Source organism: Anser brachyrhynchus, assembly GCF_964034855.1.
Source record: "Anser brachyrhynchus genome assembly, chromosome: 9".
Lineage (NCBI taxonomy): Eukaryota > Metazoa > Chordata > Aves > Anseriformes > Anatidae > Anser > Anser brachyrhynchus.
This window is the reverse complement of record NC_137703.1, coordinates 17952296-17972563: the sequence shown is the minus strand read 5'-3', so window position 1 is coordinate 17972563 and position 20268 is coordinate 17952296. Positions and strand designations below refer to the sequence as shown.

The 20268-nt window shown below is 47.3% G+C and overlaps 1 protein-coding gene across 5 annotated transcripts; it reads left to right on the top strand.

The window, feature by feature from the left end:
- The first annotated feature begins 8 nt into the window (after window positions 1-8).
- On the top strand, window positions 9-19766 carry SAP130 (Sin3A associated protein 130). Of its 5 annotated transcripts, XR_013955204.1 has the most exons (22): window positions 9-99; window positions 488-605; window positions 761-996; window positions 1372-1530; window positions 2605-2716; window positions 4164-4288; window positions 5140-5264; window positions 5828-5978; window positions 6211-6301; window positions 6562-6666; window positions 7763-7904; window positions 8172-8293; window positions 10914-11216; window positions 12180-12357; window positions 13613-13717; window positions 14473-14834; window positions 16079-16327; window positions 16629-16754; window positions 17681-17784; window positions 18021-18153; window positions 18463-18576; window positions 18797-18922. XR_013955204.1 is itself a non-coding variant. In XM_080605136.1 (21 exons), the coding sequence occupies exons 2-21, from the start codon at window positions 494-496 to the stop codon at window positions 18953-18955; spliced, it is 3174 nt and encodes a 1057-aa protein (XP_080461262.1). In that variant the 5' UTR covers window positions 9-99; window positions 488-493; the 3' UTR covers window positions 18956-19766. The 5 variants fall into 5 exon arrangements, 4 of the variants coding, with proteins under 4 accessions (XP_080461262.1, XP_080461260.1, XP_080461261.1 ...); XM_080605136.1 differs by lacking the exon at window positions 18021-18153 and having other exon boundaries at window positions 12183-12357; window positions 16082-16327; window positions 18797-19766; XM_080605134.1 differs by lacking the exon at window positions 18021-18153 and having other exon boundaries at window positions 12183-12357; window positions 18797-19766.
- Window positions 19767-20268: the final 502 nt, after the last annotated feature.

Genomic DNA, 20268 nt, shown 5'->3' with positions numbered 1-20268 from the left:
GCGGGGCCGGCCGCAGCCAATCGGCCGAGGGCGGCGGCGGCGGCGGAAGCGAAGCTCGGGGCTCGGTGGCGGCGGGGCCGCGGCGCGGAGCGGGGCCAGGTGGGGCGGCGGGGGGCGGCTGGGGGCGCGGGGGGACCGGACCGGAGGGGCGGGGCCGGGGCCGACGGCGGTGCTGCGGGCGGGGATGGGGCCGGGGAGCGGGGCCGTGCCGCGGGGCCGTGCCGCGCCGAGCGGGGCCGGGCCAGGCTAGGCCGTGCCGTGCCGTGCCGTGCCGTGCAGTGCAGCCCCGGGCCGGGCGGGGGGTGCGGGCGGCCCCGGCCCCGGCCCCGGCTCCCGCCCCGGCCCCGCTCCGGGAACATCCGGGCTCCGCCGGGCGGCGCGGGGGGGCGGGGCCAGTCGGGGCGCGGAGGGGGGGGGGGCGATGGTTCGGGGGGGGCGGGGCCGTGACGCAGCGCGCGCCGTAACGGTAACGGAGCGGTGCCCGCAGGCGGCCATGAGCTCGCAGCAGTTCCCCCGCTCGGGAGCGCCGCCCGCAGCCCTGGGACCAGCGCCGCCGCCCAGCCCCGCCAGCGGCCCCGCGGGGCTCGTCGGGACCCCGGGCACAGGTACGGGGAGGGCCGGGGGCGGGGGGGGGGGGGGGAGGAGGCTCGGCGGGGCGCGGCCCCGTGCCCGCGGTGCCCGCCCGGGGTGCTCGGGAGGCGGGGCGGGGCGGGGCGGTGTTTGTCTCCCCGCCGTTCCCTCAGCCCCTTCTCTCCCGCAGCGGGCGATGAGCCCGGCCGCGACGCGGAAGCCGCCCCCAGGGAGCACCTGGGCGCCGGGGCGCCGCTGCCCGCCCGGGAGGAGAAGCAGGAGCCGGTGGTGGTGCGGCCCTACCCGCAGGTGCAGATGCTGGCGCAGCACCACCCGGTCCCGCCCGGAGCCCCGGTGACCGTCACGGCGCCGCCGGCGCACCTGAGCCCCGCCGTGCCCCTCTCCTTCTCCGACGGGCTCATGAAGGTAACGGGGGTGCGGGGAGGAAGCGCGTTTGAGATGGGAAAGGGGAGCTGGGTTTTGGTTTATTTCTTCCCTTCGGGTAATTCTGAGATAGCTGCGGCGGTATTTCTGTATTTAATTACTGAAGTGCTGGGTATAACATATAAATGTAAGTCATAGCAAGAGCCTCGCTGCTCTCGGTTCTTACTCTTTCCCTTTGTCCCATGTGAAAATGGAGTGGCTTTAAACAGACAACATCTGTATTTTTCAAACACCTGACTATGCTTATCCTTGGGCAAAGCAGGCTTTCTCTCCAGGCTGTCGCTCACAGAAATGTTCTTTTCAACACGGAGCTGTCACTTGGAGTTGCCAACGCTCCTGCCTTGGTGTTTCTTGCAGCCTCCCTTGAAGCCCACCATGCCCAGCCGGCCCATTGCTCCTGCTCCACCCTCCACTCTCTCGGCTCCCACAAAGGTTCCTGGACAAGTCACTGTCACCATGGAGAGCAACATCCCGCAGGCTCCGACAATTCCTGTGGCAACAATCAGTGGACAACAGGTCTGTTCTTTCTGTTCCAGCTCGCTGCAAGGTCAGATCAATGCTAAAAGCAGGGCTCTTGCAGCAGGAGGGAAGGCAGCGGGCAGACTTCCCCATTCAGTGGCCACTAGTTGTTGATCAGTTGTGCTTGGAGCACTAAACCTCAGCCTCAGTTAGCGCTAGCTCTTTAGAAAGCTGCTGATTTGTTGTAACCATCTGACTGACATAGCACAGAGGTTTCTGCTATTGCAGCCACAATCCAAAAGCTGTTAACGCAGCTGACTCTTTCCTCAAAAGCTCCTGCTGCTTCCGTGTTACTTGGAGCATTCACAGTATAGGCAACCTGTTGGGGTTCATTACTGCAGCGTTCTTTAGCTTTCCTGAGAGCAGACCAGAAGATATCAGTGAGCAGTTCAGTTTTGCAGTGTGTTCTCACTAAACCGCTAGAGACAGAATTTGGGGAGATGGAGGTGTGTGGGTAACAATTTAGATTTTTTTTCCCTTCTAACTTTGAGTGCAGAGCTAGTCCTTGTAATTTAAAGCTGGTGTGCCAGAAAGCTCATCGCTAACCCTCTGAAGTCTCAGGGCTTTGTTGCAAAGTACCCTTAAGTGGATTTGAGTTTGGCTGGCTAAGAATGGGCTGTTATCTTCATGAATATCCATAGGAGTCCAGCCTTATTAGAAAATAGAATTTATTTGTTGCAGCATTTGCCAGAATGCCACTATTCTTTTGCCTTTAATAGCAAGGCGGTATGAGTCTGTGCCTTAAGAGTCACTAATGACAGAACGGACATCTCTCAGGTTGACGTGTGCGTGACTGCTGACTGTCATCCATGTGCCAACCAGAAAAATAGATCTCTGAAATGTGGACATCTTCCATAAACAGTGTCAGCCGTCTTTAGTTTCATCCCATTGAAACATCTCACTGTTTCTCTGCTCACTTGTAATGCATGTAACCTCTCTACACCATGTATTTCTGCAAAATCTCGTTTCTGTGTTTGGTTCTGTTATATGGTAATGCTGTTAGCGTGGCCATTAATTTTCATTAATGCAGCTTGTAGCTTATTCTGGATTTCTTTCTCTTTAACTCTGCAGGGCCATCCCAGTAACTTGCACCATATCATGGCTACCAATGTACAGATGTCTATCATCAGAAGTAGCGCTCCTGGGCCTCCGCTACACATTGGAGCTTCTCACCTGCCCCGAGGTAAAGATCCAGCTGTGGTGTCGCTGCTGTCTGTGCGGGGCCTCTTGGGGGCAGTGCACCTGGCCTTCTCTGAAATTCTCCTTGCTGCTAACACAGCCAGTATTCCAGCTGTTAAGGCTGCTAGCATAAACAGGACCTGAGGCAACTACTGGCCTTTTAAGCATTATGTTGCCTTCAGTCATTTAAGGCAGCAGTATGTGACAGTTTCTAAAATGCTGGCAGGTGGCAGCACTTGAGTTACTCTACTTCTGTGCTGTTAATAGTGAACACTAGCGAAATAGGGAAAAACACGCGTTGGTATAGAGTGGGCTGTTGTGCAAAATGTCACGCTCTTGGTAGTAAGCGTTGCTCACCTGTGACCCACCACTTCTCAGTGGCACCTGAGTAGTTAAAGTTCTGAAGCATGTTCTTGTACCCACCTGACACTGGATCTTTCGTGAATGCAGTTGCACATGCTGGTACTTTGTGTGCGTTTGTTTGCCCTCGGGTTTAGTGCTGATGCTAACGGCAGGCTCCTGTCTCCCAGGATTTTGGTTGCTATGGCTTAGAAAACAGATCAGCCCCTTAAAAGAAGCTCTGTGCTCAGCACACTCTCTGATTTCTGATCAGTTTTACTTTTCAAAGGCTTATGGGTTGGATTTCCAGTTCAAGTTTAAACTGATCTGATTTCAAAGTACCATTTATATTTTCATTTCCTTTCATATTAAATACAAAATGTATTCGTAGCTGAACTAAAACATATTCTTGTTCACCTGATTCTTATGTGACAAGAAACACAAAGTTTTTATTTTCATTTAGCATATTTTCTTTGCTCCTGCTCTCTTTCTCTCAGCTTGAATACTACCTTTTGAGGTAATAATTTAAATTAGGGACACTTACAGAAGCTATGCAGTCCAGTCAATAAAATGATTTCAAGGCCACTTACCTTTCAGAGCTATTTTGTATGATCAGCAGTCAGCAAACCATAGACAAATAAACCACAGTTCTGTCCTGTTGCAGGTTTACAAGCCTTTTTTTTGTTCTTGTTGTTTTGTTTTCCTTCTATTTATTGTGCATGTATTTTTCTTCTGAACTTCAGTAGATGCAGGAAGATTGTTGTTAGTATCGGGTATTAGGCTTATTTACACACTAGCCCACTAATCAAGCTGTTCAAATTATTTGTACTAATTTCCATAGCTCGGAATAGAAGAAGATCAGATTTACAATATGAGGTTATTATAGGGGAATGAGAAGCACTAACAAACCCAATTCACTCAAAATGCCTGCCCTTCCCACATACTTTTGTGGATCTCGAGTATTTTTGTTGCAAGTCGTATTTGTAAACCAAAGTCATCTGAACTGAAATATGTTCAAACTGGAATACGTAGCAGCTAACGTAGGAGCCTGTCTCTGCAGTCGCAGGGGAGCCATTTGGGTATCTGGTATTTTAACACACTTTGTTTCCCAGGTGCAGCGGCTGCTGCAGTGATGTCCAGTTCTAAAGTAACTACAGTCCTGAGACCAGCTTCACAGTTGCCAAACGCAGCTACAGCTCAGCCAGCGGTTCAGCACATCATTCATCAACCAATCCAGGCAGGTAGCAGCCAGGCAGCTCTGCAGAACACTAGCCACCTGCTCCGAATTCTTCCTGGCACCTATTTGTGATGCAGAACCTGTCATTGTGTGTTTCCTGGGATGAGGCTATTGTCAGCTCTTCCAATTCAGTCTTTCATATATCAATTTCTGAAAGCAAGCAGTGAAAAAGTTGCATTAGTCGTGTGGTTTTATTTCCTTTGTAGAGTTGGTACTAGACGTCCTTGTTTGTTTAACTGTTTGCAATGTGCTTACAAATTGAGAAGACGACTTACTATAGATCTACACAAGATTTAGACTCTGAAAGGCCGAATGTGTTATGCAGATGAGGGTTATTCTTAAATTAATGTATTGATGTAGAATAGAAAATCATCTTAATACGCTGCTGTGTATCTCAGCTTATTTACGTGTGTAAGGAAAAAAATTTAGGTATCTTCTCTCTGCAGTAGTACTAGTGTTCAAGGTAAGGATCAAGGGTCAAATATCTTTACTTCATGATTTCAGTAAGGACCCCAACGTAATCGTCTCTGACTTCGTGACTATACTTAGTACAGGGTTTATTTCCATTCTGAAGGGAACTGACCTTTGTTTTTTTCTCCTACAAATGCTCAAAAGTACTGCATTATATTCATACATATCTGGTCACTGATTCCCTCTGGTGTACGTGTTTTAAAAATCAAAATGGATCCCGTAAGGAGCTTGCAGATCAAATCAGAAAGACTGGAAACATCTTAGAATGCCAGAACTGAGTGATACAATCTAGAAAATGCAGTTTTAGTCAAGTAATTCCGAGTTACTCTCTAAATCATAGAATTTCTTTTCTGATCTCTCTTTTGTATTTGTTTTTGTAGTCTCGTCCGCCTGTGACGACTTCAAGCACTATTCCTCCTGCTGTGGTGGCAACTGTCTCAGCCACAAGAGCTCAGTCCCCTGTCATAACTACAACAGCAGCACATGCTACAGAGTCAACCCTCAGGTAAAGATGCTGAAGGCAAATTCTTTGAAACCTACAGTGCTCTAACTTTACAGAGGCTGCAGGAAGAGGAAACGTGTTAGTCATCACAAGCTGATTATTCTCTGGATGTGGGATGATATAATACAAAAATAGTAATGCTTGCACAGCGTGAATGCTTTCAGTTCTGTGAATAAAAATTACTATAAACGTGAACTGTTGCTCTGCCTTACAAGAAAGAAAAGGCTTAACAAATCAGTTGTGAGCTGCTGCTTCCTGGAAAGCAGAGTTTCTCTTTTAGAAGTTGTGGCTAATTCAGCCCATCTTCTTTATGAAGACACGGTGAAAAATGACACACAAATGTTGTAAAGCATCCCTGACAGAAAAAGCTCTTCTTACAGAGCTACTTAGGGTGGATGCGTGATGACAGAACAGGGTAGTTTGAGTTTTTTGTGTCGCTTTGCCATGAATCTGATAGCAGTGCTGCTCTCAGTGAGGAGGAGAACAAAGCCAGGTGTCACTGCACTTTGTCTTTCGGATTCAGTGTCCACAGGGCTGTCTTCATGATTGTTTCTCCTTCTCTCCAGCCGACCCACGCTGTCTATCCAGCAGCACCCGCCTTCTGCAGCTATCAGTATTCAGCGGCCCGCGCAGCCGCGGGACACGGCGACTCGCATTACGCTACCGTCTCACCCGGCTATCGGAACGCAGAAGCCACAGCTCCACACCATGGCCCAGGTAGACTGGAAGAGGAGGGGGGAAGCCCTTGGGCTGCTTTCAGGCATCTTTCATTTACATTTGGCTGGATAAGATTAAATTTGGGAAAAGAGTATCGGGTTAGAAATTTCACGTTCTTTACAGTCAGTGCAATGTGATTCCAATCTAAGTAAATATTAAGTCTTAAGGCTTAAATATTAAAAACATACTGGTCTCTTAACTTGAAGCTTTTTTTTCTTTTTTTTTTAAATAGAAAACCATTTTCAGTACTGGTACTCCAGTGGCAGCAGCAACAGTGGCGCCTATTTTAGCAACAAATACCATTGCTTCAGCAACCACAGCTGGTGAGTTCTCATGATGCTATTGTGAGGGAGTTGTTGTTTTTCCTCATTGAAGATGGACCCTAGTTAGTGTTGAGGGAATCTTTCTTTATGGTAAAGACAGAATTTGGATGTGCATGGTCATTGTTCAGGAGATAAATTCCTGAATTCTTCAGGGGGTTGTCCAGGTTGGGTTTTTTGCCCTCTTTATTTGGGTATAGATATACTTGTGTGATTGGGCTCCATAGAGACATCTCGTATGTTGTGTTTTTATTCTTTCTTAGGTTCTGTTTCTCACACCCAAGCACCTACAAGCACTATTGTCACCATGACAATGCCCTCCCATTCTTCCCATGCTACAGCTGTCACAACCTCAAACATCCCAGTTGGTGAGTGATTTTGGTTCCAAGAAAACCGTGTAACTAATGCTTCAATTTTACTGTTTACGTTATCAGTGTTTGTGTATATTGGCAAATTAAGGAGGGGAAGAAAATCAGTACAAGCTGGGAGAAGCTAATTAACAGGTCTGCTGTGGCACAGCTTTTGTTTTTTAACACCAGGAAGAAATAGATGCTCTAGGAGGAATAAGTAATAAAATGGCTCATTAGCTTAATTGAATTTTTAGACAAAGTTGGGTCTTTTGGCATTTCAGAACCTGCATTGTATGTACTAGGAGTTGAAGCTGCTTGGTGATAGAGTATAGCTTTCTTAGATGATTTTTGCAAGTTGCTTCCTATGCTTTTGGAGGCAATAGGGAATAGCCCAGTCAGGTTGTGTTAACGCCTTCACTTGAGGGTAAAACAGCTCAAGTCTAAAAATGTGGAAATTATTTGCCCAGATGTAGAATCTGCCTGAGATGTTTCCAACAGAACTGCTTAAGCTTCCGTTGTTCATCTCCTCCGTTCTCCTGCCCACCTCCTTATGTTCTTGTTCTCTTGAAACTTTTTAATATCTTTCCCTGCTGTAAATTTCCAAGGAGTGAAGTTCCATCTTGATACACCAGTGTTAAGCTTTCGTAGGTGTTTTCTTTCTTTTCTTTGCCTCTATGTATACTTGCCTACCTTTTTTCTCATTTCCCTTGGTCTCTGTCAAGCTTTGCTTTGAAAACTTAGATAAATAAGTTCTTGACAGCAGAAAGGATAGAGCTGATTGTTTAAGAACAAAATATAACTTCAATTGAGTTCTGGAGTAACTCAACCTTCTACCAAATAAAAGTTACATATGCATTTATAATGTCCTTGAATTCTGGTACAAATCAGTTGGGGGTGGGGGGAATGAGGTGGATTTACTTAGTTTCCCATGTTCATTCTTCCTATTGAGGAAATTTGTCATCACTGTGGATAGGACAATACTGGGGAGAGGGGGTACCTTGGGAGCAGGGTTGGGTGTTTGTTTTTTTTTTTAAGAGACCTAGTCTCAACTTTGCAGTGTCTGTACCAACTTTTCCTTTGACTGTTCACTGATTACATGTTTGTCTTTGCACAGCTAAAGTGGTTCCTCAGCAAATCACGCATACTTCTCCCCGCATCCAGTCTGACTATACAGCAGAAAGGAGTAACCTCATACCCCTCTCTAGTCACCGGGCGTCTCCAAACCCAGTAGCAATGGAAACCAGGAATGACAACAGGTGAGGGGATAACATTTCTATGAACCAGGGAGTGTGAGTAGATTCTGAGTGCCTTGCTGCTTTTCTGGGTTAGGATATACAAAAAAAAAAATGTGGTTTTGAAAACCTGCGAGGGATTTAGCAGTTTTGAATTAATCATGAGAGTTAATATACTTGATAGCTTATGACAGATGAGATTACAAAGCTTAGGGAGTGGCCCCAAGGCAGGGGTTGAAGATGAACGGTTGAAATGGTGTGTGTGATGCTTGTTCTCTTTGTTGCCTACAGGCAGTCGGTGCCTGTCCAGTTCCAGTACTTCTTACCAACGTACCCGCCCTCTGCCTATCCTCTGACTGCGCACACCTATACCCCCATCACCAGCTCTGTGTCCACCATTCGCCAGTATCCAGGTAAGAGGAGCTCTGGGGCGAGCCGAGGCTTCGGTGGGTTGTTAGTTCACGTGCAAGCATTAGGGATGGAAGCAGCTACGAGGTTTGTGTGCTTGACTCTGACAGCTTGTCACAAAGTCTTTGACTTCTTGTTGGCTGAAGGGAAAACATAGGCAAGGAGTATTGAACTACTTCAGAGGCTCACTAAGCACAGCTAATAATCATTTTCCCAGGATTTTCACATTTGATATCCAGATATTTTGCTTCTCTTGATCTGATTTCACAGATCAAAACCAGTTCAACTCCTCCAAAACAGATGAGCTCTTTATGCATCTTCATTCCCTTATCTTTAAATACGTAGTTTGAGAAACATAAACCAAAAATGGAGAAAACAAGTTGCACTGCAAGCAGTTGTGTTCTATTTAAAAGAACTAGGCAATTAACAGGTTTGAACTGGTGCAGTAGTTTGCAGGTTGGCTCACATTATACATGTTTTTTGCCTATATAGTCATTCCAAACTTAAATTACTTGCCTGAGACAAAGCTTGAAGCACTTCTACCTTACTGAGTGGCTTAGGAGAGTTCTCTATGATATGGTAATTCCCACAATCCATAATCTGGATTTTTATGGAGTATCTGTGTCTGCTGGTAGCACGTTACCCTTGACCAGTACAGAGGGGAGTTGGAAGGACATGGAGGCTGCAGATCCCATTTGCTGAATGGGGAAGTATGCACAGGGAATTGGTGCAGTACTGCGGCCTGTTCTTTGTCATTGAGGTTGGAAATCGTCATTGAAAGTACAGTTGCAAGTCTTGACTATAAGTCCTGTCTGGATTTGAGGTGGGCTTCAGGATGATTAAATGACTTGTGATAGGGACGGGGGGCCTCTCTGTACCTTCCTGCGCTTTGGCTGGAGTTGTTTTAAAGGAGGATATGCAGGTGAGGGGCGCTACTTGGTGTTGGTAGCGGTGACTGAGTGCTTACAGAGCCCCTGATGAAAGCTTTTTTGCATTTCTCCTACACTCAGCTGGTAGGAGGGAGTACAGCAGTGTGCTGCAGGGCATCAGGCAGCAAGGACAGATGTCGGAGGAGTGTCAGTGTTGCCACAGGGACATTGTGCAAGCCCTCAAAGCCGGCTGTCAGGAGTTTCGCTACTGCTAGCATATTGGGCCAATGACAGGATAATACTGACTTCTAAAAAGATGACGTAGCTCACTGACAGAGACATTTTGTTTATCAAATTGGTTGGAAGCATCAGTTGACAGTACTAATTAGGGCAGTAACTGATGACACCTCAAAGTGGAGAAGTCTGAGTGTCAGGAGGGACATGAACCCCTGCTGAGGCAGCCACTGGAGGACTTAAAAGCATAGAGCAGACTTGCTAAGATGAGCTCTGAGGAGTACTGCTGTGCTATTTTGAGGAAGGATGTTGAGAAGATCCCGGGCTTTCCAAGGGCTTGGTTGTGTTTACATAGTCTCAAAAATGATTTTGTTGGATAGACAGTCCTGCAACAATTGTTTCACGTAACATGTACTACGAACAGAATTAATACAGAGAAGCCACGTTCAGGGACCTGGTGCTGTATTTCAGGCTTTTGACAGCTGTTTTTAGAGTGACTTGTTAGCACAAGAACTTCTTGTTGAAATCCTGTGACAAAACCAGCTTGGTCTGTGGTGAGAAGGTTCGCTGTTGTTTGCAGGCAAGCCCGCTGTTAGCAAGTTAGCACTTGATTTTACTGTGCTGCTGTAGAAATTGCATTGCTGTTCTGTAACTGAAACTCTGGAGATCCAGGAGCTGCAGGTAGCCCAACATCACTGCTAAGTGCCCCCGGGGAGGAGCGCAGCAGTATGCCCCTCAGTAGATCTGGAAAGATGGAATTGTAGCTGCTCAGAGCTGGAAATCCAAATAAATGAATGGAACTTCCAAGGCAGGCGCATCACTGGGAACGCTGTTCTGCCGCAAAGATTCCACAATCGTTTTAGCTGTGAGATCCAGCCTATAATTGCAAGCCCTGTTCTGAGTCAGATAGGATTGTACTCAAGTTCAGAAGTTTGTCCAGCTGCACAAAGGAAAATTGCTTTGTTTATGTGGCCGGGGAAAGGAGAGAGAGAAGTAGGCCTCATTTTAAGGTACTTACACTTGAGTCTCTGTCTTCTCCACTTGCTTTTGTACAGTCAGTGTTGGTCTTCTAAATGATGCAGTTAGCTCTGTGAAAGACCATCTTTTGAAAAGACGGTTTCTTTCTAAAACTGATTTTGACTTCTAATTTAAGCTGGGAAAACACCAAGTATTGATACTTATAAAGCCTTGCGTAAAAAAGTTAATAAATGCTGTAGTGAGCAAGAATAGTACACAGATTTCTGAGACTGGGTATGGAAATGTAACTTCAACTTAACTTTAAAGTCGATCTTTTCTCTCTTGCAATACGGAATGAAAATAAACAGTAATTTTAAATTCTTCTGGCAGACAACCTGACCTGTCCACTCTCAAATTTACTACTGCTTCAAGCAGGTTGGCAAACTATTTATTTTTTTTAAAGAAAAATAGTCTTTGAGAGTAAATACTGGAGTGAAAGTGGGCGGGGGGGGAACCACAGCAACCCGCGGTTGGAGTGACGAGGTGTCTGTGTTGCTGCTCGCAGTGTCCGCCCAGGCGCCCAACTCGGCCATCACGGCTCAGACTGGCGTCGGGGTGGCCTCCACCGTGCACCTCAACCCCATGCAGCTGATGACTGTGGACGCCTCTCACGCCCGGCACATCCAGGGCATCCAGCCGGCGCCAATCGGCGCCCAAGGGATCCAGCCAGCACCGATCGGCGCACAGGGGATCCAGCCGGCGCCGATCGGCACGCAGGGACTGCACCCAGCTGCACCGATCGGCACACAGGGACTGCAGCCAGCACCAATCGGCGCCCAGCAGCCCCAGGCCGACCCCAAGACCTCGGGTGAGTGCCCACAGCACCGAGCCTCCAGCCCAGCGAGCCCCCAGGCGGCGGGACGTGACCCCATGGTCTGTAACCGCCCCGGCAGGGTCTGCATCCCAGGGCAGGTGCAAAGTGCGTTCGTCCCAGTGCTCCCCTGAAGAACACTTCTTACCTCAGGGAATGGCATTCTTTCCGAAGCGCACCAGGGAGAGCTGCGGAGGGGGTTGGATAGGTTATTTCAGCAGGAAAAAGAATGGCAGTGCCTGAGCTTAAACGGTTCCTTCAATAAGGCCCTGTGGGGAGAGCCATTTAAGAGTAGATGATGCTTACTGAACTGCTCCAGCTGTGCGTTAGATCACACGAGCAATTAAAACATGGCTAGGTGCCTTCAGCAGTCTGTAAATTGGTCTTGGACTGTGATGAAAACACACTTCATGAAAAATGATCGGCCTGACGAAGTCCCGGTGACTTGCTGAAGCAAGGGAACACGGCAGCCAAGCCGTGCGCTGTTTGCGGTGCCGGTGGAGGTGTCGCATGCAGCTGCCCAGGTGCTCAGCACCAGCTGGTTGGCCGGGCGGGCTTTGGCGGAAGGTCAGAACACAAACACAGCTCACAGTGCTCACCTACAAGTTGCCACATTGGCCAGGAGTTGTCCAGTTGCCAGGAGTGTTACCCAGTTGACCCACCTGTGTTGGTGATCTCCGTAGCAATTTCTGTTTCTTCGGGACGATACATTTCTGTAGCAACAGCTGTGAGACCGGGTATTTTCCTTCTACCCGGCAGCTGGTCTAGTTACCAAATTGCTTGTAGTGAAGGTACTGGTTACGAAGTAGTGTGAAAGCACTGCTGTTAAAGATTGAGGGAGTCAAAGGAGCACAGACAGCGTGTGCTCTGCAGGTGCCTCCTTTGTCATCACACTTCCTTAAGTAACTGCTGCTTTTCCTTGTCTGTTCTCTCTCCCATGTCAATGCCTGTCCTCCCCAGCAGTAGTCTTGGCGGATGGAGCCACCATTGTAGCCAATCCTATTAGCAACACATTCAATACAGCTTCTGCAGCAACTACAGTTGTTCAAACCCACAGCCAGAGTGCCAGTGCCAGTGCCCCAGCCCAGGGCTCTTCCCCACGCCCAAGCATCCTCCGGAAGAAACCAACTACAGATGGGTGAGTGGGATTGAAGGTGACACACAAATGATACTTCTGTGCGATCCAGTCCGGCTAAATGGAATCATTTTCTGCAGATAAGAAAAGTTCTAGCAGGTTATTCAGTCAGCAGTGGTTGTGAGTAACCTGCTGATCTGTGAAACGTGTTTTCTTCTCCCCCGGGGCAAGCTATCGTTTCCTCTTACTCTCAGTAATAAGATGTCTCCAGCTCTTGCAAGTGACCTTTTGAAGGAAAGTGTTTTTTATTAATCTAAGCCAGAAAGTCTCAAATCCAAACAGCTCAATCTACTAAAATTAGAAATCTGTGCTTTGATTTCAGTGCTTTTCTTGGGAGAATCTGTGGATGGGTAGTAAGGACAGGATTAGTACCCTGCTGTGAAAACTGATTGGGAAAAAAAAGGTGGGGGAAGTAACTTAAGCCAGAGAACACAAAATATTTTCAGAGTTTGATTTTTAAATGTCTGAATAAAGAGGCAGGAGACAGCATTAAAATTAACAATCCATTTCCTCCTGACTAACAACTGAAAATGCTGGGAACTGATGTGTCCTATGAGACTAAAATTGCTTTCTTTTTATTTATTTGGGTGGAAACCTTTTTCTAAGACAGGAAAGCTGCAGGCTGTAAAACTGAAGCGTAAATGAGAGAAGCAGAGGTAGATCGCTGAAGAATTTTTCTATTTGAGAGGCTGACTGTTTTTGGTCAACAGTTTCACTTTCAGCACTGCAGGAGATAGAACAGCCTCTAAAATGCTTTTCTGCATGCAGCACTGTGCTGTCTAACATCCCTGTTCAGGGTCTGGAGATCTTGGAGTCAGGCTTTGACACAGCCTAGTCCAACTAAGCGAAGCAGCTGCCTGGCTGAGCGCTGTGGAGTTCCAGATAGTTTGCTCAGACCTGTGACAGCAGTGGAGGGCACTGATGTGGCCAGACCTCTCTTTTTTTCCCAACACCTGGAGCCTGGCAGTCTCAGTAACGTGCCCTGACTGGCAGGATGAAAGTAAGACTGGCATTTCTGGAGGAGTCCCAAATGTGAGGGAGACTGGGCCAGATAACTAACCTGTTATCTTTAAAGAAAGTAAAACTCAAAGACTAATTCGGTTCAAAGCCGAGACTCTTTCGGTAGCAGACCGGTTATATCTGTGTCGTTGCACTCAGCTTAGCTCCTCTCCCGCTTTTTGGGTCGATTCCTTTGCTCTCAGTGGTATTTATCTTTGTATCAGAGGGGTGGGAATTTAGATCTGTCCATGTCTTACAGGCTGGCAGTCCGGAAAAGCTTAATTCCACCTCAGCCACCTGAAGTAGCTAGCACGCGTGTGGAGAATACTATGCGGAGCACATCTGGATCACCAAGGCCTGCTGGGTAAGACTTCGAGACAGCCAGCTGCATTGTACCGGTTTTATTGTGTGTGTTTGACTTGTGGTGGTTGGGTATTGAAGCGTGTTCTCTTGTGAAATTTATTTTGTATTTGTCCGTGTGACAACTTCGAACAGCCTTGAGTAACTCCGCTATTGTGAAGCTGAGGCAGGAACCTTTTGAATGATGTGCTTAGGAGCTTTCAAGAGGTGGGAGGGACATGACACAAAAAATATCATGCTGTGTTAAAGACTGTGCCTTAAAGATTTTTTCTAGAATTCTTGGGATTTAATCCTAAAGAAAGTTAAATGGATCTTCTACCCTGTTTCAGTGGTCGTGTCCAGTTGCTTTATAACTCATCGTTTTAAAACTACTAGCCACAGTGGGAACTCCCACAAAGTGGATGAGGGGCAGTACAGCTTTGGGTAGAAGTTCTTCTTGTTTGCACTGTGAAAGTGTCGTGCTCCTTTTTAGAGTGTTTGGAAGCTATCTGGAATTAGTCACGAGATTTACTTGTACACTGCGTGGAAGAAAACAGCATCCAAAACAAAGGGTTAGAGGGTACAAGGGGGGAAGAAAATGTGTTGGAGACGATGACACCTTCTGCTGTCACTGCACTCATTACTGAGCCAGGTGTTATTTACCAGCGCAGGAAAACATAAGTAGTCTGAATCCGGCTTGGCTCAATCACTTTGTGCTAGAAGGCCATGACTGCGATGCCGTTAACTTCACTTTGTTGTGCTTGTTTTCCAATTTCACAGTGCCAAGCCCAAACCCGAAATTCACGTGTCCATGGCCGCTCCGGTCACGGTGTCTATGGAGGCAGTGTCTAACCAGGGCAGCGAGCAGCCCACCATTGCGGTGCCCCCTTCCTCCCAGCAGCCCCCCTCAGCCATCCCAACGATCATCGCAGCAGCCAGCCCCACCGCACAGCCCGCAGCAGCTCTGTCCACCATTCCAGGAGCCGTCCCAGCTGCTCCACCGACTTCTACCACAATTGTGGCTGCACCTGCTCCTCCATCCACCATGAGCGGTGCCCTTTCAGCAGTCCTGGGGCCTGCAGTACCGGAGATAAAAATCAAAGAGGAAGTAGAACCCATGGACATTATGCGACCAGTATCTGGTAGGTTGCTGTTAAGCATCAAGTTTTTTCTCTTGTTCTTGAGACAGTGGAGAACTTAGGATTTCAACACAACCATCCTGAAAATAAAATTGCATCTCTTTCGTGGCAGCACATAACACAAGTCAGAGTTCCTTTATACTTTCTTTCTCACTGTTGTCTTCCCTTCCCACTGCTTTCCAGTAGAGAATAGGGACATGGTTTAGGCGATGTGATCAAGGTATGAAGTGCTATATGAATAGAGTATGAAGTCTTAGTGGCCCAGTAAATGGAATGGAAAGCAAAGATTTGGTTGACAGTTAAGCTGAAACTTCAGATGAGCTTCTAACTCCTAGGAAGAAAGGGCATTGCAATGTCTGAGTTGGTTCCTGTCTCAAATATTAAGAATTGCAGGGTAGCAACTTGGTGAGTGCATTTTTTTTCCCCAGAGTTCTTCTTTGCCTTCTCCTTAACCTCCTGTGAAATCACTCAATGTGGGCACTGTTCGGCATTTGTTCTTGTTCAAATGATCCAGTTCCAAAGAGTCTGTGCGAATTGCTTGCTTAAAATGCGGTCATCAGTAGTGCCAATATAATACAAATCAGTACAGTTAATTTTGGTTAAGAGATCTCATCCCAGAAATTCTGCTGTGGATTATGCAGCACATTTGTCTCAGTCACGGCTGATTGAGTTTTTCCCTGCAAATGTCAAGGAGTATTCCCTCCAGCTACCTGCCGCTCTGCTGCCAGCCTGAGAGGCCGTTGGTGTGTGCAGTAACCTGCTGACGCGGTGCTGTTGACTTGGCAGTACGAGAACTCTTGGGAGGAGAGTACTGCAGTCCCGAGTTGACTGCATCTGACTCTATACTTGCATTGCAAAGGGAACACATTTGCTATTGACTGATCCGTGCTTTGAACATCCATTCAAAGATGTCATCTTCACAGTACTATTAGCACAGATTCCTTTTTGTAGCATTCAACTCCATAGGTTTTGAAAAAGAAGGAACCGAGTAAGAACTGTCTGCTCTCGTTCTTTATGTCCTTCTCCGTGTCCGTAAGGATCTTAGGGTATAAGCATTGTCCTAATGACTGGTCCTGGCTTAGTATCTGCCCTTATACAGGCGTGGAGCTGAGGCGCATCTACAGTGGAATGCGCGCTCCTCACAATGCACTGAAACAGCAAATAGTGGTGGAGATGGCATTCAGGCAATGCCAGTGTTACCTTTATGCTGCTGATAGCTTGACTTCTTTTCCTTTCTTTCTTCTCAGCAGTCCCTCCTTTGAGTACAAGTACTGTCTCTCCGTCTTTGGCATTGCTGGCCAACAACCTTTCAATGCCTCCAAGCGATTTGCCACCTGGTGCCTCCCCAAGGAAGAAACCCCGCAAGCAGCAGCATGTCATCTCCACAGAGGAAGGGGACATGATGGAAACAAATAGTACTGATGATGAGAAATCCACTGCCAAAAGTTTGCTGGTGAAGGCAGAGAAGCGCAAGTCTCCTCCAAAGGAATATATAGGTAATGTCATCTCTGCTGACTTCTTTTCCCCCCCATTCAAATGTCTGTACTCTTTCTTCCCCTTTTCTCATGGCACTCTGTCATTCTCCTGCTTCCAAAATGTAACAAATACAGAATCCAACTATCTGATCCTCAATGCTTTCTAGATAGTGATGTTCAGGGGAAGCAACCTTTTTGAAAATGCAGAGTATCAATTTGTATGAGGTAGTGCTTCCTCATCTTTTGCAGTTACTGTCATGCTGATCTCCCGCTTTCACCTGCCTAACGATAATAATGCAGTTATTCCTGAATGCTTTTCTAGATGAGGAGGGTGTGAGGTACGTCCCTGTGCGCCCAAGGCCGCCTATCACACTGCTTCGTCATTACCGCAATCCCTGGAAAGCTGCTTACCACCACTTCCAGAGATACAGCGATGTCCGCGTGAAAGGTCAGTCTGCGGCTCTGACCGGACACTCAGGCGTGCGGGGCGAGCGGCTTCAGCGTACTTGGTGACAGTGTCTGAAAAACACTCCTGGCTCCTCCACATTGATGAGCAATACCACAGAAATTGCTTTCCTTGCAGTTGGGGAAAAACAAGTGATCAAGTGAGCTCATGGCTTCATTAGCTAGCTGTTGCCTGAATCTCTCTCAAAACAGGGAAGACAGAAAGGAAGGACCCTATATAGAATTAGACAATTTTGTCTAATTGTCTAAGATCGTACATTTATTGAGAAATGTATTTATTTAGAAGGATAGAAACTTACTAAAGAAAGGAATTCTTAAATGATATGCTATGGTGATACGCTCTGGTTTAGTTTTCAGATCTTACTACCTAACAAACCTGCCAATTTAATAAAAAAAAATCTAGGTTTTGAGTAACAAGTGTTTTGAACTAACAGATGGGCCTTGTGGGCTTTTAAATCTCTTTTGCTCTATTAAGAGGAAAATTGAGATCAGATACGGTTTTTTAGGCTGTTTAGCTCACCTTAGACTCTTTAAGTAGATGTCTTTTTTGCAACTGTCTAAAGACATCAAGGAGGGAGTGGATATGTATTTCAGTGGGATGGGATGGACCACTCACTCTTCCATATAGGATACTTGAAACAGTGCTACATTTTTGAAAAAAAAAGGAAAACACTCCTCAACAGTGAAAAGAAAAATTCTGGAAATACATTTAACCTGTTAAAGAGCGAGAGCAGCCTTCAGATATGGGGCAGGTGGGCAGCTATTTTCCTGCCCCAATCAAAATGTTGCTTATTTCTGCTTACTAGGACGTGTAAAAAGCAGAAGCTAGGCTAAAGTTTTTGTTTGAGAACAGAGGCCTGGTGAATTTGTGAAATTTGAGTAACCTAAGTTTGCATTTCTTGGTGACAGAAGAGAAGAAAGCAATGCTACAGGAGATTGCCAATCAGAAGGGTGTATCCTGTCGTGCACAAGGGTGGAAGGTCCATCTCTGTGCGGCACAGCTGCTACAGCTGGTAGGTGAAGGGGACTCGCCTGCTACCTACAGCACGGGGGAACACGGAGTTGTGTAAGACAGGGTGTTTTTACAAACTCAGTACATGCTCATCTGACACTGGGATACCATAAGCTGGTGTGTAGTGCCCAAAGGGAGTGGGATGCGCTTTCCCCTTTCTCAGGAATGTGGCATAAGTGGCTTGGAAACTTAGTGTTGATTTTGCTCCAGACATAAGAGCTGATGTATTTTGTACAGATGATCAAAATTGGCAACTCCCTCCTGCTGATGCACAGGTCTGAAGAAGCGTCTGTTTGGGATGGTGCGGCTGATCTGAGGAGGCAGCACTGATCCACATTCCTGGATGCTTCTGTTTCAGGTTGGGGGTGAGGTAGGTGCTCTGCATTCTAGCACCAAACTCCCCAAAACCTCTGCATTCCTGGAATAGTATTGTGAGAGAGAGGGGAAACAGTTCCGGTTAGGTTCCATACTTGTTCAGAAGTGGAGCAATCCTGTAAATAGGATGTTAGTACGAATGAATAGTGCCACACTTGACATCAGAGGCTCCATCTTCTGAATTACTAACATGAGCAGCTGAGAGGGGAACAGATTATCGTCATCTCTGTGTAGATTTCTTAATGTGGGCAAACGTTTTCTAGCCTAGTGGCGAACCTTTTCATGAAGTGCTAATGTCTTTTAGACCAACCTGGAGCATGACGTGTATGAGAGACTGACTGCCCTACAGGAGGGACTCATTCCCAAGAAAAAGGCAGCGACTGATGATGACTTGCATCGAATCAATGAACTCATACAGGTAGGTTCCCGTGGCCTCTCAGCCCAAAAGAATTGTTCTAGCCTTAATTACAAAATATCCTGCTGTGGTTAATGAGTGCTAAAGCTGGCTTGAAATAAATAAATAAATCAGAGAGGTACTCTTTCTGTGTTTGAAGCATCATCGGTTAAAGGTGGTGTTACAAAAGGAAGAGCGATTGTTTAGACTAGGTGCTGTTAATGACGGTAGTATTTCATTTCAGGGGAATATGCAGAGGTGTAAACTTGTGATGGATCAAATCAATGAGGCTCGAGACTCGATGCTGAAGGTCTTGGATCACAAGGATCGTGTTCTGAAGCTTCTAAACAAGAACGGAACTGTCAAGAAGGTATCCAAATTAAAGCGAAAGGAGAAGGTCTAAAGCCAGAATAATGACTCTGGAAATGGAGAACGTGTACAGAATGGAGTTGGAACCTTTTGTAGTTTGGGTTTATTTCTAAGAAGAGCAGAAGAGCATCTGAATAAAACGGATGAGTTTAGGGAACAGCTGGCAACAGGTGGACACGTGAAGCCTCGTGACCTGAAGGGATTGTCAGTGATCTGTCATAATGAACAACACTTTCTCTCAGGCTCATCCTTTTTTTTTTTTTTTTTTTTTTTTTTAATTTTTGCGGTCCCATTTGTTTAACCCTCCTGATGTGTCAGTGCCTACTAATTGGAACTAGTGCTGCAGTGTGTGGTGGACAGTGCTGTCCTTCTGTGCTGCAACTTAGGGGTTAAGTATCCACCGGGTGCGTGAACAGCTGTAGTAGATTCTGCAGGAGACATCAAGAAGAACCAAACCCAGACAGCCCTGCTCTGAAGCACTGAGAGTGACACTGCTTTCAGTGACCCCGTTCAGTTCTTGTTCTTCTGACCTTCCAGTGTCCGAAGTAGCCTTCTTAAGCCAGTGCCACCGCGCTGGGAGATCTGCCACGTTCAGAATCTCCCATGGTTCACAAGTCCTAGCTGTCAATTTGAGAAACAAAGAGGAAAAAAAAAATGGGGGGGGGAAATCATTTCAAAGTGATTTTTGTAGTGTCCGTGTGTGTGTGTCCATGTTGGTGTTCTGGGATACTTGTTCTGAAGTACCTCTTGCGGCAGAGTACTTCCTGTAGCTGGTGTAACGTTAACTGTATGTACCACATACATCTGAAAACATTAATAAAGGACGTGGGCGTTTTTGTATGTGAGCAGTTTGTACAGCTTTGTACTCCTGAGACGGTTAAACCTGGAACCTCGCCCCCAAAGCTTTGCAAGAGGCCTGCTGGGGAGAGGAAAGGAGGCTGGGAGGCGGTCAGCCGGGTGTGCTGCGCTGGGGCAGGGAGCTCAATTCGCGTCACGGCTCCTAAAGGTAAAGGCACAGGTGCCACTTCTGTGGTAAAAGTCACCGAACTGGTTCACCTCCCGTGTCCCCAGCGCTCCCACAAGCCCTTCCCTCTCTCCCCCGGCCCCTAGAGGTTTCAGGCCTCCCTCCCGTCACCCTGAGGCACCCCCTCCGCAGCCGGCCCCAGGCGGGCGGTGGGGGCCACGCCGGGCCCCTCAGGGGCCGCCCCCCCCCGGTCCCTCAGGGCCGGCCCAAGCCCCGCGCAGGGGGCAGCGGCTCCCCCCTCCCCCGGGCGGCCAATGGGAGAGCGGCACCCCCGTCACGTGACGGCATCCCCGCCCCCCCCCACCGCCTTTCGGCCCGTCACG

Coding starts and splice junctions, on each gene's coding strand:
- SAP130 (XM_080605133.1), top strand. CDS start 494: ATGAGCTCGCAGCAGTTCCCCCGCTCGGGAGCGCCGCCCGCAGCCCTG. Junction 13,718..14,472: donor GGATCACCAAGGCCTGCTGG/GTAAGACTTCGA, acceptor CCAATTTCACAG/TGCCAAGCCCAAACCCGAAA. Junction 14,835..16,078: donor CATTATGCGACCAGTATCTG/GTAGGTTGCTGT, acceptor CTTTCTTCTCAG/CAGTCCCTCCTTTGAGTACA.